The sequence below is a fragment of the Pecten maximus genome, chromosome 5, assembly GCF_902652985.1.
Source record: "Pecten maximus chromosome 5, xPecMax1.1, whole genome shotgun sequence".
NCBI lineage: Eukaryota > Metazoa > Mollusca > Bivalvia > Pectinida > Pectinidae > Pecten > Pecten maximus.
This window is the reverse complement of record NC_047019.1, coordinates 20,721,641-20,744,222: the sequence shown is the minus strand read 5'-3', so window position 1 is coordinate 20,744,222 and position 22,582 is coordinate 20,721,641. Positions and strand designations below refer to the sequence as shown.

Here is a 22,582-nt window from a genome sequence, read left to right as displayed (position 1 = left end):
CTCTTTGTTGGTGGTTTCAGAGTGTCGTCTACAGGCCCACTGTACCTCTTTGTTGGTTTCAGTATATGTCACCCCTGTAGGCTAACAGAACCTTGTTGTTGAGTTCATTATACACTGTATGCTTGTAGCCCATACAAGCCAATTAGCTTGTTTCTAGTTTTTTTTACCCCAACATATACCTGGCCTATTAAATCTCAGCTGCTTCATGTCATCCTTGTGGTATGGGTACCTGTTACAGACAGTATTAATTATAGAGTCTGCTAGTTAAATTGAGTACACAGGTTTATTAGCTTTGGAATTACACTGATTAATGTGGAAACTGTGTGGGAAGTTAGGCCTATATATGTACTGCTAAATGTCACAGGTTACAACTAATGTGATGTAATTAATCTCCCCCCAAAACAAGCAAATTCCTCCTGTAATTCCACTGTTTACCCAGCCCCATATTGGTGTTTATGTAGGAGGTCATGTTGACTGATAAAGCTGTACAAATAGACCACGGGATTATATAGAAATGTCTAATGGTCTATTGATGGATATGAGTTTCATTATGATGATTTCAGTCAATATCACAAGTATCCTCAAACATATACAAGTTATCTCCCTTAGACTGCTGAGAAATGTGCCTCCATTAATATTTATCCCATGATCTGTGTACAACTTTTTATAACAGTTTGAAATATTATGAAAATGAATTCTATTGAAAGAATAGAGATGAAGTGTTTTTTGTTTTTAGCCCACCATCATCAGATGGTGGGCTATTCAAATCGCCCTGCGTCCGTGGTCCGTCGTCCGTCCGTCCGTCCCTCCGTCCGTCCGTCCGTAAACAATTCTTGTTATCGCTAATCCTCAGAAAGTCCTGAAGGGATTTTTCTCAAATTTCATATGTATGTTCCCCTTGGTGTCTAGTTATGCATATTGCATTTTGAGACCAATCGGAAAACAACATGGCCGACAGGCAGCCATCTTGGATTTTGACAATTGAAGTTTGTTATCGCTATTTCTGATTAAGTACAAAAGGGATTTTTCTCAAATTTCATATGTATGTTCCCCTTGGTACCTACTTATGCATATTGCATTTTGAGACCAATCGGAAAACAACATGGCCGACAGGCAGCCATCTTGGATTTTGATAATTGAAGTTTGTTATCGCTATTTCTGAGAAAGTACTGAAGGGATCTTTCTCAAATTTCATATGTAGGCTCCCCTTGGTGCCTAGTTATGCATATTGCATATTGAGACCAATCGGAAAACAACATGGCCGACAGGCCGCCATCTTGGATTTTGAAAATTGAAGTTTGTTATCGCTATTCCTGAGAAAGTACTGAAGCGATCTTTCTCAAATTTCATATGTAAATTTCCCTTGGTGCCTAGTTATGCATATTGCATTTTGAGACCAATTGGAAAACAACATGGCCGACAGGCAGCCATCTTGATTTTGACAATTGAAGTTTGTTATCGCTATTTCTCAGAAAGTACTGAAGGGATCTTTCTCAAATTTCATATATAGGTTCCCCTTGGTGCCTAGTTATGCATATTACATTTTGAGACCTATCGGAAAACAACATGGCCGACAGGCAGCCATCTTAGATTTTGACAATTGAAGTTTGTTATCGCTATTTCTCAGAAAGTACTGAAGGGATCTTTCTCAAATTTTCATCTGTAGGTTCCCCTCGGTGCCTAGTTATGCATATTGCATTTTGAGACTAATCGTAAAACAACATGGCCGACAGGCAGCCATCTTGGATTTTGACAATTGAAACTTGTTATCGCTATTTCTAAGAAAGTGCTGAAGGGATCTTTCTCAAATTTCATATGTAGGTTTCCCTTGGTCTGTAGTTATGCATATTGCATTTTGAGACTAATCGTAAAACAATATGGCCGACAGGCAGCCATCTTGGATTTTTTACAATTGAAGTTTGTTATCGCTATTTCTGAGAAAGTACTGAAGGGATCTTTCTCAAACGTTTTTGTAAGTTCCCCTTGGTCTGTAGTTCTGCATATTGCATCTTGGGACCAATAGGAAAACAACATGGCCGACAGGCAGCCATCTTGGATTTTGACAATTGAAATTTGTTATCGCTATTTATCAGAAATTGCTGAAGGGATCTTTCTGAAATTTCATTTGTAGGTTGCCCTCTGTGCCTAGTTATGCATATTGGATTTTGAGACCAGTCAGAAAACAACCTGCCCGACAGGCAGCCATCTTGTATTTTTGACAATTGAAGTTTGTTATCGCTATTTTACAGAAGGTACTGAAGGGATCTTTCTCAAATTTCATATGTAGGTTCCCCTTGGTCCCTGGTGTTGCATTTTGGCACCAATCCGAAAACAACAGACAGCCATTATCGCTAAATCTTAAATTTTATATATAGGTTCCCCTTGTTTGAAAAGTACTAGAGGGCTGTTTCTGAATTTACACAGATTAGTAAGACTTAGAGGAAGGGAAAAGTAGAGAAAAGATCAATCTGACATGGAACCTATAAAGATCCTTCAATGGTGGGCGCCAAGATCCCTCTGGGATCTCTTGTTTAGTTTTTGTTTTTTTTTCTGTTTTTTTTTTCTGTTTTTTTTTTTTTAATCTGGACATTGATATAAGTGATTAGGTTTCCATTGTTAAAATTTGAGTACTTGACATTGTTTAAGTGGATGGTTTTGGTATATACAGTTGTGGATATCTTGCCCGATATCAAACTTTTATGTTGTGGACACCATCATATCCGGGTGTAAATCAAATTGACCACAACACTGGTCAGTCTAGCCTAACTCCCGGTCAGTGTGTCCATGTAATGGACATTGGAGATGTTTGTCCAGTATGATAAGACATCCTGAACATGGAGAATTTATCTTCCCTACTGACCACCAGTCCTAAATCACCTCCAAGTATTAAGTCATTAGCAGTGTTAAACCTACACGACTTTCTAAAGACAGGTGATAAGGCTGTTTATTGGGCTCCACAGATCCTTGAAAATTGACAGCTACAGAAATGCAGGAGTTGAAGGAAAGTGAGAACATTATCGTAGAGGCTGGGAACTTCACAGTCAGTTGGACAGACATATCAACATATATATTGTTTGGTTCTGGAAAGGATCAACTAACTAACCTCCAGACATATCAACATACAGTTATTATTGTTTATAGTCCTGGGAGGGATCAGCTAGGGGACAGCCAAGCATATCAAAGCTGTCCTGTATTTATATGTATCATAGGGTTCTAGGAAGGCTAATGGTCAGTTGTTGGTCAGATATACAGTGAACATCAATATTTTTGAGGAATGTTTTGGGTTTGACAGTTTCGACACTTTATTTAGAAGATGGGGGTTTAAGTTCAAGACCACAGTGAACAAATTCTATTTGGTATAGATGTTGGATATTATGATCAGACTGTCTGGAAAATCTACATATTGGATCTGTAGGTCACTCACCAGTGGCTGATATATACTACACGGTAAGAATACAGTGTGTATGTAACATGCTTTGTTTTAAGGCCATTTGTTACTGTATACTTGATACCTGTGTTTTATGTTAGAGTTATGTCCCTTTAAGGGATATTTCAATTAAGTAAAGAAATATTGAAGATTATGATTTTTTTTGTTTAGTTATTGAGCTATTGCCTCTCTATATTTCTTTTGACCTATTTTAGTTTTCTTCATTTGCCTGCTGGATATCAGTACTTTAGACCATTAGATAAAATATCTGATGCAGTTAAAGTGATATATGGCTCTACTGTATCTGTAACTTTAATTTGTAGGTGCTTTTCTCTTGTGTCTTTTGTACAATCCTTTTAATAAATATCAATATAGTAAATTCTGTTTCAAACCTTCAAAACATTTCAGATTTAATTTAATAAATTTCTATTGCTGACAGAAATTTAGTAAAATCTTATAAAATAATTGATGTTACTTGCTTGTCCATGATAGACCAAACAACGCCTACTTCATTAGCACTCAGTACATGTGCACCTTGGTTGCTGAAGGGTGAACAGATAGACATTAGTGCTTTGCTCAATTCGAAAACATGAACAGACCCATAGCTTGATACTAAATTTGCATCAAAATCTGTTTCCGTATACATGTGTCAATAACACATTGGATTGCTATAAAGCTATAATTAGCTTACAGTTAGAAACCATTTAACCTCATAAGGCCATGTGTTTCAGTTGATGTTTTACAGGTTCCTTAGCTAGAAAAACCTTTTACTTAGTGAGAAGGTCATACTAAGATAGCAAGGTTTTATTCTTGTTTATGCCTTCAGCCTGCTATTTGACCTTTCCTATGTATTGACCTCTGACCTCAACCCTGACCTTTTCCCACAGAAACTGGAGATGGAGACAGAAAAGTTACAAACCGATGTAAACAAAGTGTCTGACCATGGAAGACAACTGGCACATGCCATAGACTTGGCTGACCATGACAAGGCCATCCGAATCTACCGACAGGTGGAGGATTTAAAGGTAAGTCTCAGTTATCATAATCAATTTCCACCTACATCTGAAAAAGTGCTTTAGGGAAATGATTTCCAGATATTTAGCTTTCCCTTCAATCATAATTTTATGTTTATATTTCAATCATATTTGATGTTTAAGAGCAAAGGGTGAAGCTATGTTTGAAGATAAATCTAACCTACATTTTTGGTTTTTTAGTCCCGATGGGGAGCTATCAAATCTACTGCCGAGGCCAAGAGAAAGTCAATGATTGTGATAGCACCCCAGTGGTACCAATTCAAACGGGAGACACAGGATTTGACCATTTGGCTGGACAATATAGAGCGTAGGCTTCGAACAGCTCGAGTCCAGCAGGAGGACATGAAGGTATGGGCTTTACGGTTATATGTTTACCCATGTGTCAAAGCTTTATAACTGAGGTCAAGGGTCATATTTGGACCTTGATGGGTCAAGGGTCATATTTAGACCTTGATGGTTCAAGGGTGTATTTAGACCTGGTAGGGTCAAGAGTCATATTTAGACCTTGGTGGGTCAAGGTCATATTTAGACCTTGGAGGGTCAAGGGTCATATTTAGACCTTGGTGGGTCAGTGGTCAGATTTAGACATATTGAACCAGGGGCTAATTTAAAACTGAGGTCAACGATCATATTTAGACATTGATTGGTCAAAAGTAAGATTTAGATATTGATTGGTCAAGGGACAAATTTAAATTCTGGGGTCAAGGGTCATGTTTAAACCTTGATTTGTCAACGATCAGATTTAGACTTTAATTGGTCAAGGGTTAGGATTAGAGCTAAGATCAATGGTCAGATTTAGACTTTAATTGGTCAAGGGTTAGGATTAGAGCTAAAATCAATGGTCAGATTTAGACTTTAATGGGACAAGGGTTAGGATTAGAGCTAAAATCTAAAATCAAAGGTCAGATTTTTAGACTTTGATGGGTCAAGTGTTTGAATAAGAGCTAAGATAAATGGTAAGATTTAGACTTTGTTGGGTCAAAAGTCAAATGAAGACTTTGTCAGATCAAATTTAGAACTGAGTTGAAGGGTCATATTTTGACCTTGATGGTCGAAAGATCAGATTGAAACCATGATGGGTCATCTGTCAAATTTAGACCTGGAAGAGTCTTTGGTCAGAACTTGATGCATATCTCCATTCTAGGAGATTGCTGTCTCTGATCACTGGTTCTGACACCAATGATGCACCAATCAACAAGTTTATGTAAGAGTTGCCTCCCTTTGTGTATGTCTAGTTAGTAGTATTCACACTTTAGGTTAAATGTATAGGAGAATATGGTGCATTTCAGTAGAACTGAGTAGCTGTAATCGGATGCCAGTTTCTTATTTTTTCATTGAAGGGTTTGATTTAAGAAGTAACATTACATCTGTAGAATTTCAGAGGTGTATAAAATATTCCTGGTAAGGGGTTAATTTGACAATACTATTTTTATACCCCCGCAACGAAGTTAGGGAGGGTATACTGGAATCAGGTTGTCTGTCCGTCCGTCCGTCTGTAGACGCAATTTGTCCGGACGACTCCTCCTAAACCGATGGGCCAATTCCGATGAAACTTCACACAATTATTAATGATCATGTGTAGATGTGCATGCCATTTTATTTTTCTCAAAATTATGGTTGCTATGGCAACTGGTCACTATAAACAGGTTTTCCGATAAGAACCATAACTTTAAGTTTGTCCGGACAACTCCTCCTAAACTAAATGACCAATTTCAATGAAACTTCACACAAACATAGAGGACCATGTGTAGATGTGCATGCCACTTTATTTTTCACAAAAGTATGGTTGCTATGGCAACTGGTCACTATAAACAGGTTTTCCGATAAGAACCATAACTTCAAGTTTTTCCGGACAACTCCTCCTAAACCGAAGGGCTGATTTCAATGAAACTTCACACAAATATAGAGGACCATGTGTAGATGTGCATGCCCTTTCTTTTTTTTTCAAAATTATGGTTGCTATGGCAACTGGTCACTATATTACTGGGTTATCTTAGTTCGCCTCTAATTAACAGTTACAATTCACCATTGACTCGTGCAGATTGCGGGGGTATTAGTCAGCCATCCTGGCGACAGTTCTAAGTTCACTCTGATATAAAAAGGGGGAAAAGACAACGGATTGTGTTCCATGGAAAACTTTTGTGAAATCATAGAATAAACAGTCTGTGTGCTATTTAAAATCAGACAGACAAGTGACCTTGATTGACTTGTAAATTTATTGAATAAGTTAATTGCTAACAGTAGTGCGTACACTAGACTAGCTACCAGCCCTGAAGTTTTTGTAAAGAATTACCCAGCTGAAGTCTTACACTAGAAGTTTTTGCAACTTTTATTTTCTAAAGGCAGGGGCCAATCTACAAGTACACAATAATTCAACTTGTCTTCCTGATGAATCTTCCCGATGAAAACTGACAGTTCACACTGTTTTATTATGCCCTTGATCTGCAAGAAAAATACATGAAATGGATTTTTCCCAGGTTTCTATTTTGAGCAGAAATTTGCTGTAAAGTTTTGAGATGTTCCTTAAAATTTGATACATTAGCTGGGCCATGTGGTGTCGATATGTTGTAACTGGAGGTATACACGTAAGACTGTGCAGACTTCAAACTAGAAATTAATCATTGTTTACCTGTAACTATCTCTATTATCTACAAACATCCCCACGAAAAGTGCAGTAAATGACTACAGGAAGAGCTCGGATCGCTTTAACCAATCCGAGGTGAAAATGGTAGTTTCAAACACCAGAATCACTTGTGAACGGTCTAACCATCTAATAGGGCAAACAGTTTGTAATGAAGCGAAACTTTTGATTTTCGTTTCAAAGTTATACCTGGAAATGAAAACACGATGTGGAGAATGAGTTGAGAGGAAGTTTTTACTGTCTCTACAGTAAGATCTAAAGTTATACAAGTACTGGTATCGCATAAAACGACTGAAAAATTTTGATTGAGTTTCTCTGTGTTGAGGTTTCCGTAGCACTGACTTCTGAGAAATGAACTGGAATAATTGGACAAAAAACCCAGCGGTATTCCGCCTCCCCAATAAATCAAACATTTAGTGAATCTATGTGGAGGATATACACAGTCTTACGGATGAAATGAAAATCACCAGTGTTTGAGAGGGGAGCACTACAACCGTTCTTTAATTGGCTGTTGTTGATGACGGTTATTATCTTAGAGTTATTTTGGCACAAAGAGCAGATGATTTTTTTTCATGGATAACCGAGCAGATTTAGTACAGCCTCCGATGTATAGACAAGAAACCAATTTTCCCGTTCTTATTGGCCTTTAGTATATTTTTTACCTTGATCTCAACAAGTCGGACTGTGTGCCTTGTTACTTTGACTGACAAATGAGTGTTTTCACAGACCATTGCTACTAGTCCACTTGTGTATATTTCAGAAAACAGGTGCCCTTTATGAATAAATAAATGTTTTAACCTCATAACCCAAGAGTTGTTTTTAGATGATATTTGACAATATGTAGATTCTGATTTTAGTCTTACACTTGCAATGCTTTTCTGTTCTCACTGCAACATTTTCACTTGCTAATTGAATTAGTTAAATGCGTGTTTCATTCATGTTACAAAATTACTGACTAGTTGGTGATGATATGGTATGTGGACACATGTAGCTGTGTGTATATATGATGTATGGTGCTACTGTTTTGTACATGGGGTATGAGCCATATGTCCATACCACAGAACATGGAGGCTGTACACGTAATGATAATTACCTAATACACTAATGTTAATGCTTACAGTATCAACTCTCCCCATTTTACACATAACAACAAATTATCTTTTACTCTGCCCATCTATTTTCATTACGCTGGACTAATATAAGTTATTTACGTTGTCAGAATTTTGATAAGGAACATAACTGGCCTCCTGTGGTTCCCAGTGAGGTGTCCAGTAGTTGGTCCAAGCTTGTATTGTTTTCATTAATTATAGCTTGGTGCCCCAGGTTTGTTTACAGTGATTTACACAATGATCGGCTTCCAGGCGTAACTGTGAAGGGAGGGTGGGAAATATGTACCATAATACTGCCACAAGTGTTACCGTAGGAACCACGCTTGGCATATGTATACATATCCTTACTTTGATGGACACTTGTTACGTCAACAATACTATCTCGTTCAAGTCGGAACAGATTAGACCAGAACTCTTGTACCCAATGCAAGATTGACGCCTGCTCTGCATGTTGTGTTCCATCTTACTTCGGTGGCTCTGTCATGCCAAATTGGTGTCGTAGAGATCCGTAATTACATGTTTTTACAATAAATACCTCCACCAATTTATCCAATCAGACGTCAGTCATTCCTATGTCTCGTGATTGCTATAGTCATTAATGTCATCTGGAAATGTACACTGTCAGATTGGGTGTTCTGTTCAATTGTCATGCAAGCATTTTTTCTTAACCATATCACAGATTATTTATCCTTAAGAAGTTTTTTATTGTGATATTTGTAGCAACTTGACATTTATTACTCTAAAAATGATTTGTGTTGATTTCTGTGTGATTATTTTTCCCCTGAGAAATTGACCTGTCTAATTTAACTGCTGCTTACATTATTGAACAAACTGAATTATTTTGGACAAAAAAAAGAAAAGAGAAACAATTTTTTACACGTGCCTTTTTTGACCTTGTTGAACTTGTTGCAGTGCTCTGATAACAAATGCTGCTAAATTGTCCTTACTCTGTAAGACAGACAAAATTAAGTTGTAAACTGTTTTTAACTACAGATCTGTCAAAAGATGAAGACAGACTTTTTGTTATCTTTGACACAACATTTTGTTTTGTACTTTAGACTTGTTTGTTTGCCTCGATCAGCATGCTTGTTAAAAAAGGGCCTAGTTTCAATTTCATTCAAGCTATATGCCTGTAACAAAAGTCTGTCTGGGTCCCATATGCCAAGAAAAACAAATCTGAGAAGACTTACATCATCACAAAAACAGGCAAGAATAAAAAATATTGACAAAGTTTAATTTGCAATACGACCTGAGCATCGCAGACATATTTTTTATGTTCATACTTTGCTTGGCAAGGTCATAGGTCATGAACATCGGGCAACTATAGATTGTTGTTGTTTGTGTAATGAGAATACCGTAGAAGGCTGTCGTTTAGAGAGAATGCAGGAGGAAGGTTTACCCAGCCATACACACAAAATTATCTTTTATACCTTTCTGATGTAACTTTACTCATGAATATCTATAAGGACAAAGAATAATTACGTGCTATATCCCACTAAGCTTTAGTATGGTAGAGTGCCGTCTGCTCGTGGGCAACTGCACAACACAGAGACAGCAATGATTGGACACACATTTCTCTCATTTTCCAGAAAGCTGATACATACGTTTATGCACTTGCAAGTATACATATTTTGGTAGAACTGTCTAGGTATTAGAAAATATAGCATCCAGAATATTATGGGATGTTGGTGAAGATGGGAAAGGCTGTGGATGTGTTGGGGCTTACAGTACCTCTGGAATGTCCATCACCCTACTGTCATTACCGTGGCAACTTGTATGTCAAGCACTTCCATATGAACTCCATCAAGGAATGTCTTCATCATGGAGTCCTTCGGAGTTACATCTAGGGAAGAATTACTCTACAGCTCATAAATGATACACTGTACAGATGGGGGCCATATTGAATATTACAGATCGTGGCAACTCGTCAACATTGAACGAAGGTTGTAAAAATCATGATGAATAAAAATTGCACATATGTAATGATGAAAAAAAGCCTTGTAGCAAATCATAAATTAAGAAAGGAAAAAAAAAAGGTTTAAAACATAACCTTACTGTAAAAAGATTGCCAAATTTTTAATTTGTATTTAGTAATTATATAAATCAGCCTTGTAAGGAATTCATGGGTTACATGTTGGGTGGAAAAAATATCTCCAAAATATTTTATAATCTTGAAAATAAACTGCTAGGGTTTAGGTTGTATATGCCTGCCTGCACAGTTACATGTTACATAGTGATATCGTAATTATGTCAGCTTAAAGTCCTAGGATTTGTGTATTATGAATTTACATTCGAAGTGTTGTGAAATAAAACAACTGTAATCTTTGAATTTTCATTCATCTTTGATTGAATTTACATTTATAATTATAACCCCTTCCCCAAAGTTGGTAATATTTGTAACTTGAGTATGAATAGCTACAGATCAAGTTCAAGTTTCAGAGATTTTGGGTCGAGGTCACTTACTATTTTTAGCGGGCCGGTAGGGGACATGTATTGCTTTAGCAATACCCAGAGTACTTGTTTTTACTGAAAGCATTTTTTGTCAATTAGGTGTCAGCATCTTTAGCTTTGAACATTGAGTAAATGGAACAACTGTATATTGTCAAAAAAAAAAAGGGTAAATAAATTAAGATAAAACAAAAATAAGCCATGAAATCCTTACTAATAAAAAAATATAAGCTGCAGTCTCTATTGAAGATTGTAGGGTTTACAGGTAATCCTACAGAAATCATTATCTTCTTGATGTCTGAAATAGGATAATAGATAGTAATCTCTTTTTCAAATAGGGTCTTTATTAAAGGTGGTTTTACTGGTGTTGGTGTGATTTATAGATAAATCTCCTGGTGTGACTGAAATCTGCCTCATATTTGGGTGCCAGTATAAGAAAATAACTCTTAACGACATTCTTGACTTGGATCAATGTATGAAAATTAGCCATGGTGCTTGCAATGAACTACGTCATGTTCTAGACTCAAGTTTTTGAGAAATGTACAGAGTTGCTTACACTTAAGTTATCAATTTGTGTTATTGTAAATATTTAGTTTTGAATATTTTACTCTTTTTTTTTGTAATTTAAGCCCTGTAAAAGTGAATGCTATTTGAATGATTAACCTGTAGATTTCAGTGTAAATCCTGAGATAGAGGGACCATATTGCCAGAAACAGACTCCAACAGTTGTCTGATAGTAAGACTGGTGTCAGCTGCCACCTGATCCAGTTCCTATAATGGCCGGAATGTTTGGATTAAATCCTGCTGTTGTTTCTGCATAGTAACAATTCATATTTCTGACTACACAGTGTTCTATGGCATCAGCTGTGGCCATGTATAAATAGGCCTGATAGTATATACGTACCCCGCTCTACCTATAGGGGGCCGCCTTACTACTACCAACAAATACACAAATATGTGTGTCCCTCTTCTCTTCCTTGTTGCTTGTTAATAGCTACCTACATTATGGAGGCGACGTGTGCGCTCTTTCGCACATGCTCGTGCCTGTGATTGTCTTGTACCACCACATGTTTCCCACATGTGGACTCGAGCTGATATGGGAGGACAGTTGGTGCCTCAGTTTTCTGGAACACCAAAATTCACTCGCGCCATGACCGGCTGCAATCTGCCCACTTCCTGTCAAATTTCTGCAATTACTTCGCATTTGTGGAATTAATTGGGAAAAAGTTTCGTAGTATGAATCTGCCTGGTTTTCTCTTTCAGTAGAATCTTTTATTTTTTTGAAAATCTTTTAGAAAAATCTTTTTATTAATTCTACTGCAAAAAACAAAAAAAGAAAGGAATTTTTATTACCGAGATAACAGCCAAAACAGATATCGCTTTCGATAATTTTTCAGTGAATTTTCTCCCCATGTCATTATAGTGTTGACAGCTTGAGTCTTATTGGAATGGTTTCAAGTATTTTGATAATGAAGATTTGATTTTCCTGGAGTTGAGAATCACAGAAAAAGTGTTGGAGATTTCGGCAGTGTTCTGGGATATACACACCTGTAATTTACACCTTGTCTGAATTTACCAAAGTACGACCAAAGAACTAATGCAGGATGTCTTCAGGAAGATGGTGATGTTGATATGATATCCCTAAGTTTATTTTCTATAGGATTTGCTCAGCAATATTCAACGAAATCAGAACTTGAGAACTTTGGGGAAATTTTCATTGTGTTGGAATCTATAGTTTCAGGACTTTTTTAAAGTAAGTTTTACCTAATTATCTGTGACCATGGAACTTAGTTAGCCTGGAGTTATTGGGAGTGTGGCATACCTGGAGTATGGGAAAGCCGAGATAATTTTTGTGTTACCTGGATATACCAATCAGCAATGGCAGAGGAGGTGATGTCTCTCATCTCCCTCCTTGCCACCCTCCTCGCCCTAGCTCTCCTCTGTTTCATTGCTGTCGTCATGGTGTTTGGATCCTGGGTCCTAAAAAACGTAAGACTCAAAAAATAATTGTTGATGTATTTTTTTGAATTGTTTGTTAAAAAGAAAATGCAAAAAATGGAAAACATACACGGGATGTCTGATATGTCTTCATTAAGTAAATTTTCTAGAGTGTTCTATACATATGTATACAATTTGACTTGTATTTCTTGCATTAATAGTACGTTAGAAAATATAGAATGAAAGGGAAACACTTCCTTGATATAAGTACGGAGCCAGAGTCTGGATATCTAAACATTTGAAGGCTGTAAGTACATCAGCTGGTCTCTTAGTGTAGGCAAATATTTTGCAATATTCATGAAATTCTTGATTTATTACATAAATGATACAAGAAGCTCATTCCAGATTTTTCATTTGACATTTTCATCACAACTACTGGCATTTATTTAATTTTCTTTTCACCCTATGGGTTGAACCTGTATACATGGAATGCATGTCCTTTGAATTCTTAAGGAGTACACAGAATTGGTTATCATTAAGTATTGGTTTCATTAATGCAAAAGTTTATTTTTTGTGCTGTTCGGTCATGGAATATTTTGTAGAGATTCTGCTTTGAAACTTTCACAGCTCATTACCAGACCACAGTGATTGCTAAACTCGTTAAAAATGAAATATGAAATAATTCATTTTTCAAAGCAGATCTGTCACTTTAGAACTTCGAGTAGTCAGGTCTGGAAGCAGTTGAATGTCGGTAACTTTTGTAAAAACCATTTCATACCTTTTGAAAATTTCTTTGAACTTTTGTAATTTAACGTTGTGGAGATCCACTTTATGAGTGTAACAGGCAGGGCTATTCAGAATGCATTAGAACCAACATCCTCAGCAGGTTCTCTCAAGCACTTTTGTTCAGTACCTGATGTCATTAGTCGAAATTTTATCTCCTTTTAAAATTTTCTTGAAAAAGAAAGATTTCAAGCTGATGTTAAAAAAATGCCAATCTACAACAATGCTGATCTTATATCAGGGTGTATGAATCTCTGCTGATTTCTTATTTGTTTTTACTTCCTCTAAAAATTACAAGTTCTGGAAATAAAACATGGGTGATTTCTATGAAGTATACCATTAAACTTGTGTGTGATGAGTACACTTGTTGAATGCTATTTATAGATGGTGATAAATCAGTACAGCTTTACAAACTCAAGGATACTTATGGCATATGAAAGCTAGTAAAAATTGGAGTTAAAGTATGTATTTCTGAAATTTGGTTGTATAAGTCAGGTACATCTATGTAAATGATATTACATAACATCGTTGATTTCTATTGATAAAAATTTTAGGGGGATGATTTCTACATTTAAAAGAACAGGTTTTGGGCTTATTTCTGCAGATGAAAGAAAAGATCTGGGGCCAATTTCTGTATAAAAGACATGATTTGGGCACTCTTCGGTTCATTTCTATTATTTTGATGTAACTTCAGAAGAAGGTGTGACCAGGGAAAGTCAGATTCTTTGATGTGCAGTACATAAAGATAAGTGACAGCCGTAAAGAGTTGATATCTTCTAATGCTAACACTATCCGAGCTGATTTATGTGGGGTGTATCAGATGTAGATATCTCAAAGACAGCCAGACACACAGAGCTATACTAATCTTAACAAGTTTAGGAAGTCATAGTTAACTATAGGTATAGATATAGGTGTAAATGTTTTGTTATATAGGATTTTATGAAAATTTTGTCAGTGAAAGAATATGTTATGGACCATTAATGGCCAGATAGAATAGTTAAGGGGGTACAATACAGTGATTAGTCGGTTAAGCATTGGACAAACTTCAGATGATTATGCAAGATGTTCTGTTTGATTCCTACTCAGAATGTTTGTGTTTCATAGGAATCTGAGATCATAGACGTCCTGTGCTATCATGGTTGTGTCCATCCATAGACACTTTACCCCTTTTGATGGGCCTCATGATTTATGTAGTTCAGTGAAGTAGCCACCAGCTACTACAAGGAGATTCAGCCTTAAAATGACTTTTTAGGACATCAAACCCAGCAAACAATGAAAAATAAACAAAAGCACAGCTGAATTGTCGGACGCATTGTCATATTTGGCAGAAACTTCTTTAAGTCTGGTGTTCAAGAGTTCTTGTTGAAAGCATCAGCTATTGGGGTAGTCGAGTGGTTTTGTTAGCAGTAAGTGTATACTTTCTCTGTGGAAATGAAGCTGAATTAAATTGCCATTAATCATCACTTGTTGTGATACAGACCTAGGATCAAGGGTAGAAAACAGAATTGCTTTTATCATTGTTTCCCTGGCAAGTAATCCCTTGGTGTATCTGGGTTCTACCAAACTCAGCGGAAATGTTGTGAGGAGTTAGCTCCCTTTATAGATTTGTAGTAGACTTCTGTAAACATTAAGCACAGTAGATAACAAACACTTTCCAGTTTTTCTTTGGAGGTTGATAATGAGGATGAATAGTGAAAATTGACATTTTGATAAATACTTGTTTTTGAGAGTTGATGGTGAGATTCATAGATACATATGTTTTAGTTGAAATCTATTTCCAAATTTTGAGACTTGTGATAGTAAACAGAACTGAACCAGTAGATGCTAGTCACCTGCTAAAATAATCAACATGAAGAGCAGATAATGATAGGCCTAAATCATGTGAGCATCGGCCTGAGGGTAAAACATACTGTGTTAATCACTAGGGAAAAGTAAGGTGTGGCGATCCAATTATTCTACTGATGGTGTTAACCTAGCCCTCCCTCTCCCCCCCCCCCCCCCCCCCCCCCACAGGTACCAGGGAGGGGTGGGGGTAGGAGTGACCCCATTACTACTGATGGTACTAACATAGCCCCTGAGGAGACCAGGGAGGGGTGGGGGTTGGGGTGATCTCATTACTACTGATGGTACTAACATAGCCCCTGAGGAGACCAGGGAGGGGTGGGGGTAGGAGTGACCCCATTACTACTGATGGTACTAACATAGCCCATGAGGAGACCAGGGAGGGGTGGGGGTAGGGGATGATCTCATTACTACTGATGGTACTAACATAGCCCCTGAGGAGGTACCAGGGAGGGGTGGGGGTAGGAGTGACCCCATTACTACTGATGGTACTAACATAGCCCATGAGGAGACCAGGGAGGGGTGGGGGTAGGGGATGATCTCATTACTACTGATGGTACTAACATAGCCCCTGAGGAGACCAGGGAGGGGTGGGGGTAGGGGATGATCTCATTACTACTGATGGTACTAACATAGCCCCTGAGAAGACCAGGGAGGGGTGGGGCTAGGAGTGACCCCATTACTACTGATGGTACTAACATAGCCCATGAGAAGACCAGGGAGGGGTGGGGCTAGGAGTGACCCCATTACTACTGATGGTACTAACATAGCCCATGAGGAGACCAGGGAGGGGTGGGGGTAGGGGATGATCTCATTACTACTGATGGTACTAACATAGCCCCTGAGGAGACCAGGGAGGGGTGGGGGTAGGGGATGATCTCATTACTACTGATGGTACTAACATAGCCCCTGAGGGGCCCAGGGAGGGGTGGGGGTAGGGGGGGATCCCATTACTACTGATGGTACTAACATAGCCCCTGAGGAGACCAGGGAGGGGTGGGGGTAGGGGATGATCTCATTACTACTGATGGTACTAACATAGCCCCTGAGGAGACCAGGGAGGGGTGGGGGTAGGGGATGATCTCATTACTACTGATGGTACTAACATAGCCCCTGAGAAGACCAGGGAGGGGTGGGGGTTGGGGTGATCTCATTACTACTGATGGTACTAACATAGCCCATGAGGAGACCAGGGAGGGGTGGGGGTAGGGGATGATCTCATTACTACTGATGGTACTAACATAGCCCCTGAGGAGACCAGGGAGGGGTGGGGGTAGGGGATGATCTCATTACTACTGATGGTACTAACATAGCCCCTGAGGGGCCCAGGGAGGGGTGGGGGTAGGGGGGGATCCCATTACTACTGATGGTACTAACATGGTCCCTGAGGAGGTACCAGGGAGGGGTGGGGGTAGGGGGGGATCTCATTACTACTGATGGTACTAACATAGCCCCTGAGGAGGTACCAGGGAGGGATGGGGGTAGGGGGGGGGGATCTCATTACTACTGATGGTACTAACATAGCCCCTGAGGAGGTACCAGGGAGGGATGGGGGTAGGGGGGGGGGATCTCATTACTACTGATGGTACTAACATAGGCCCTGAGGAGACCAGGGAGGGATGGGGGTAGGGGGGGGGGATCTCATTACTACTGATGGTACTAACATAGCCCCTGATGAGACCAGGGAGGGGTGGGGGTGGGGTGATCTCATTACTACTGATGGTACTAACATGGTCCCTGAGGAGACCAGGGAGGGGTGGGGTGATCTCATTACTACTGATGGTAGTAACATAGCCCCTGAGGAGACCAGGGAGGGGTGGGGGTAGGAGTGGCCCCATTACTACTGATGGTACTAACATGGTCCCTGAGGAGTCCAGGGAGGGGTGGGGGTAGGGGATGATCCCATTACTACTGATGGTACTAACATAGCCCCTGAGGGGTCCAGGGAGTGGTGGGGGAAGGGGGGGATCCCATTACTACTGATGGTACTAACATAGCCCCTGAGGGGTCCAGGGAGGGGTGGGGGTAGGGATGATCCCATTACTACTGATGGTGCTAACATAGCCCCTACCTGTGTGTAGGGGTTAGGGTGAGGGTAGAGGATCACCTACCTGTGTGTTGGTGTGTAGGACTAGTCAGTGTTATTCCCTGTAATTAAGGTGTTAGGGGGAGGGGGACGATCACCTACCTGTATGTTGTATGTAGGACTAGTCAGTGTTATTCCCAGTAATTAAGGGGTTAGGGGAGGATCACCTACCTGTGTGTTGGTGTGTAGGACTAGTCAGTGTTATTCCCTGTAATTAAGGGGTTAGGGGGAAGGGGGAGGATCACCTACCTGTGTGTTGTATGTAGGACTAGTCAGTGTTATTCCCTGTAATTAAGGGGTTAGGGGGACGATCACCTACCTGTGTGCTGTATGTAGGACTAGTCAGTGTTATTCCCAGTAATTAAGGGGTTAGGGGAGGATCACCTACCTGTGTGTTGGTATGTAGGACTAGTCAGTGTTATTCCCAGTAATTAAGGGGTTAGGGGGAGGGGAGGATCACCTACCTGTATGTTGTATGTAGGACTAGTCAGTGTTATTCCCAGTAATTAAGGGGTTAGGGGAGGGGAGGATCACCTACCTGTATGTTGTATGTAGGACTAGTCAGTGTTATTCCCTGTAATTAAGGTGTTAGGGGGAGGGGGAGGATCACCTACCTGTGTGTTGGTGTGTAGGACTAGTCAGTGTTATTCCCTGTAATTAAGGGGTTAGGGGGAGGATCACCTACCTGTATGTGGTATGTAGGACTAGTCAGTGTTATTCCCTGTAATTAAGGGGTTAGGGGTAGGGGGACGATCACCTACCTGTGTGTTGTATGTAGGACTAGTCAGTGTTATTCCCTGTAATTAAGGGGTTAGGGGGAGGATCATCTACCTGTGTGCTGTATGTAGGACTAGTCAGTGTTATTCCCTGTAATTAAGGGGTTAGGGGGAGGATCACCTACCTGTGTGTTGTATGTAGGACTAGTCAGTGTTATTCCCTGTAATTAAGGGGTTAGGGGGAGGATCATATACCTGTGTGCTGTATGTAGGACTAGTCAGTGTTATTCCCTGTAATTAAGGTGTTAGGGGGAGGGGGACGATCACCTACCTGTATGTTGTATGTAGGACTAGTCAGTGTTATTCCCTGTAATTAAGGGGTTAGGGGGAGGATCACCTGCCTGTGTGTTGGTGTGTAGGACTAGTCAGTGTTATTCCCTGTAATTAAGGGGTTAGGGGAGGATCACCTACCTGTGTGTTGTATGTAGGACTAGTCAGTGTTATTCCCTGTAATTAAGGGGTTAGGGGGAGGGGGACGATCACCTACCTGTATGTTGTATGTAGGACTAGTCAGTGTTATTCCCTGTAATTAAGGGGTTAGGGGGAGGATCATATACCTGTGTGCTGTATGTAGGACTAGTCAGTGTTATTCCCTGTAATTAAGGGGTTAGGGGGAGGATCACCTACCTGTGTGTTGGTGTGTAGGACTAGTCAGTGTTATTCCCTGTAATTAAGGGGTTAGGGGAGGATCACCTACCTGTGTGTTGTATGTAGGACTAGTCAGTGTTATTCCCTGTAATTAAGGGGTTAGGGGGAGGGGGACGATCACCTACCTGTGTGTTGTATGTAGGACTAGTCAGTGTTATTCCCTGTAATTAAGGGGTTAGGGGGAGGATCACCTGCCTGTGTGTTGTATGTAGGACTAGTCGGTGTTATTCCCTGTAATTAAGGGGTTAGGGGAGGATCACCTACCTGTGTGTTGTATGTAGGACTAGTCAGTGTTCTTCCCTGTAATTAAGGGGTGAGGGGGAGGATCATCTACCTGTGTGTTGGTGTGTAGGACTAGTCAGTGTTATTCCCTGTAATCAAGGTGTTAGGGGGAGGGGGACGATCACCTACCTGTATGTTGTATGTAGGACTAGTCAGTGTTATTCCCTGTAATTAAGGTGTAAGGGGGAGGGGGAGGATCACCTACCTGTGTGTTGTATGTAGGACTAGTCAGTGTTATTCCCTGTAATTAAGGGGTTAGGGGGACGATCACCTACCTGTGTGCTATATGTAGGACTAGTCAGTGTTATTCCCTGTAATTAAGGGGTGTGGGGGAGGATCACCTACCTGTGTGTTGTATGTAGGACTAGTCAGTGTTATTCCCTGTAATTAAGGGGTTAGGGGGAGTATCATCTACCTGTGTGCTGTATGTAGGACTAGTCAGTGTTATTCCCTGTAATTAAGGGGTTAGGGGGAGGGGGAGGATCACCTACCTGTGTGTTGTATGTAGGACTAGTCAGTGTTATTCCCTGTAATTAAGGGGTTAGGGGTTAGGGGGAGGATCACCTACCTGTGTGTTGGTGTGTAGGACTAGTCAGTGTTATTCCCTGTAATTAAGGGGTTAGGGGAGAGGATCACCTACCTGTGTGTTGTATGTAGGACTAGTCAGTGTTATTCCCTGTAATTAAGGGGTTAGGGGGACGATCACCTACCTGTGTGCTGTATGTAGGACTAGTCAGTGTTATTCCCTGTAATTAAGGGGTTAGGGGGACGATCACCTACCTGTATGTTGTATGTAGGACTAGTCAGTGTTATTCCCTGTAATTAAGGGGTTAGGGGAGAGGATCACCTACCTGTGTGCTGAGTCGGTTTTCCTTTACCAAATAAAGTGTAAATGATGGAGTGTCAGGAAACATACCTAGTCAAAACTTTTCCTTCTGCTCTAGAAAAATACATTTTGTATTTTTTTCGCAGTGTGAGAAGATACATGGAGGGGAACATAAAAACATACCTTTTCTTCTGGTGTTAAAATGTTGGCAGCACTTTTTTGACTGTAACTTATAAAACACTTCATCATTTGCTTTGTAGTTTGGAAATTTGATCCAAAATAACATCAACAGTATAAAGACACAGACATATTTTTCCTCTCCTCTGTCTTATTTCATAACACTTGATACTAAAGCATCAGTAAACAAATAGTAACTACATATATATAGCCTAAAAACATGCTTGTTTTCCTACATATGTGCTTATTTTCTTACCTAGCATATGTTTGTATTAACTGGCACTACAAGTTTGTTTTACGGCCGTGGGTGAAGTTTCCATTAAGGGGCTGTAAGTTTGATCCCAGCTGCCGTCGGTGAGGTGTATCCAGACAGAAGTCGTTTTACTGTTGTAGTGAGCCTAGCTGCTCCATTGGGTATTGAATGTTCCCATTGAAAATTCATCATATCTAGAAAGTCTAAGGTCTTAAGATGAGTTTTGGAGATAAGAGGATATATCGGGAAGTGGAGTTGTCTTTTCTTAGTGAGTTACTTGACGTTTGAGTGATTGGACTTTTTTATATGTCAATTTCTGCTGTCATGATAAATACATCTATTCAGAATAATAAGATATGTGATCAGTGGAGCTATCAAACCATATACAATTCTGAACTCATTTCCTATTCTAACTGCAAATGTGCATCCATTTACTGAATTTGAAACTAAATTGTCTTGCGGCATAAAAGGAGCATATCTCTGAAATTGTCTCCTTCCATTCTGACAAAGGTATAACCTTCCTGAGCTCCACCATTCTGACAAAGGTGCAAGCTTTCTGAGCTCTGCCATTCTGACAAAGGTGTAAGCTTTCTGAGCTCTGCCATTCTGACAAAGGTGTAAGCTTTCTGAGCTCTGCCATTCTGACAAAGGTGTAAGCATTCTGAGCTCTTTCCGTTATGATCAAAGTATTGGCTTCCTGAGCTCTGCTATTCTGACAAAGGTCTTTTCTTCTTAGCTTCATGAGCTCCTTCCATTATGACCAAGGTCTAAGCTTTCTGAGGTCAATCTATTCTAACAAGGGTCTAAGCTGTATGAGTTTCTTTCATTCTTACAAAGCTCTGAGCTTCCTGAGCTCCTTCCCTTCTGACAAAGGCTGAGCCTCTTCCATTCTGACAAAAGTCTAAGCTTCCTGAGCTCCTTCCATTCTCACAAAGGTTGAGCTTTCTGAGCTCCTTCCCTTCTGACAAAGGCTGAGCCTCTTCCATTCTGACAAAAGTCTAAGCTTTCTGAGCTCCTTCGATTCTGACAAAGATTGAGCTTCCTGAGCTCCTTCCATTCTGACAAAGGTTGAGCTTCCTGATCTCTATTCTGACAAATGCTGAGCTGCTTCAATTCTTACAAAGGCTGAGCTGCTTCCATTGTAACAAAGGTTGAGCTTCCTCAGAGCTCCTTGGAGAATGCCACCACTACAGAGATGATGGGATGAACCTGAGATATAGACATGTATAGAGGTGTAGAGAGATAGAAGTTACAGAGAAGACAGTGTTATTACATAGCAGTTTGACCCTGTAGGTATGAAACGCATGTTATATAATGATTAACATCAGATGGTGTATCCCAGACATCGCTCCCTCTCATTGTGTTTGGTGGAAGTCTCGGTGGAGAACAGACTGATATCGTTACCTTTCTACCTTAGAATTGTACCTACATGTGCTTGGAAGCCTGTGATTCTTTAGAGTACAACTGATATCTTCTCTAGTACACTAAGGGATATGATATGCCTTTGCCCTATTCAGTATTACAGCTTACAAGTGACCTGGTTCTTTGATATTTAGGTTGTCTTGTGTCCAAACAGTGCTTAAGGGACAAATAGTACTTTTTGAGAATTTGAACTTTGGAACAATAGCAAATTTTAACCCAAATTTTACGAACACACACATGTAGGTTTACATAACTTGCAGTTACCTAAATACTCTGCTAATACAGAAAAGTTATCCATCGATAAAAACAAAAACAAAAATTGATTGGCTATCAACATTATATAGAATCCTGGGTATTCTGTACCCTAATGGCTATCAACATTATATAGAATCCGGGGTATTCTGTACCCTATTGGCTATCAACATTATATAGAATCCTGGGTATTCTCTACCCTAATCGTATCCTCTGTCTGTTCCATCACTCAACTTACACTGATCAGCATGTTATCTTACTGCTTACCTGTTTTATATTGCAACATCCTGCTGTGTTGGCATCCAGGATATGGTCTGTATCTGTTAAAATTGTAATTACTTTCAAAATATTTTTCAACTAGATATTGAGACATCCTCCAACAGAAATTGTTAGTTTACATTAGATTCTCTATTTACACTATGGAGCTGGGCCATGATATACCTGCCAGGGAAGGCATCATTGCTTTTCTTTGTGGTGTAGTTTGGTACAAATTCTCAGATAAATGCTGCTTTTAAGATTCTGGGATGAAGATTGTCAAAGGATAGCTTCACTGAAAGTCTGTATGGGGTTAGATCAGTACATTTGTTTCTGTAAAGACAAATGTTGTGGGGATCGCAGATCACATTAGCCACAGACTG

The 22,582-nt window shown here is 39.7% G+C and overlaps 1 protein-coding gene across 3 annotated transcripts in view; it reads left to right on the top strand.

Moving 5' to 3' along the window:
* LOC117327467 (dystrophin-like) overlaps window positions 1-22,582 on the top strand; it is a 336,112-nt gene that overhangs the window by 145,652 nt on the left and 167,878 nt on the right. For all 3 annotated transcript variants that reach the window (XM_033884469.1, XM_033884471.1, XM_033884470.1), the window contains exons 35-36: window positions 4,315-4,452; window positions 4,642-4,809. In XM_033884469.1, the coding sequence (XP_033740360.1) occupies window positions 4,315-4,452; window positions 4,642-4,809 (306 nt within the window). The remainder of the gene's footprint in view (window positions 1-4,314; window positions 4,453-4,641; window positions 4,810-22,582) is intronic.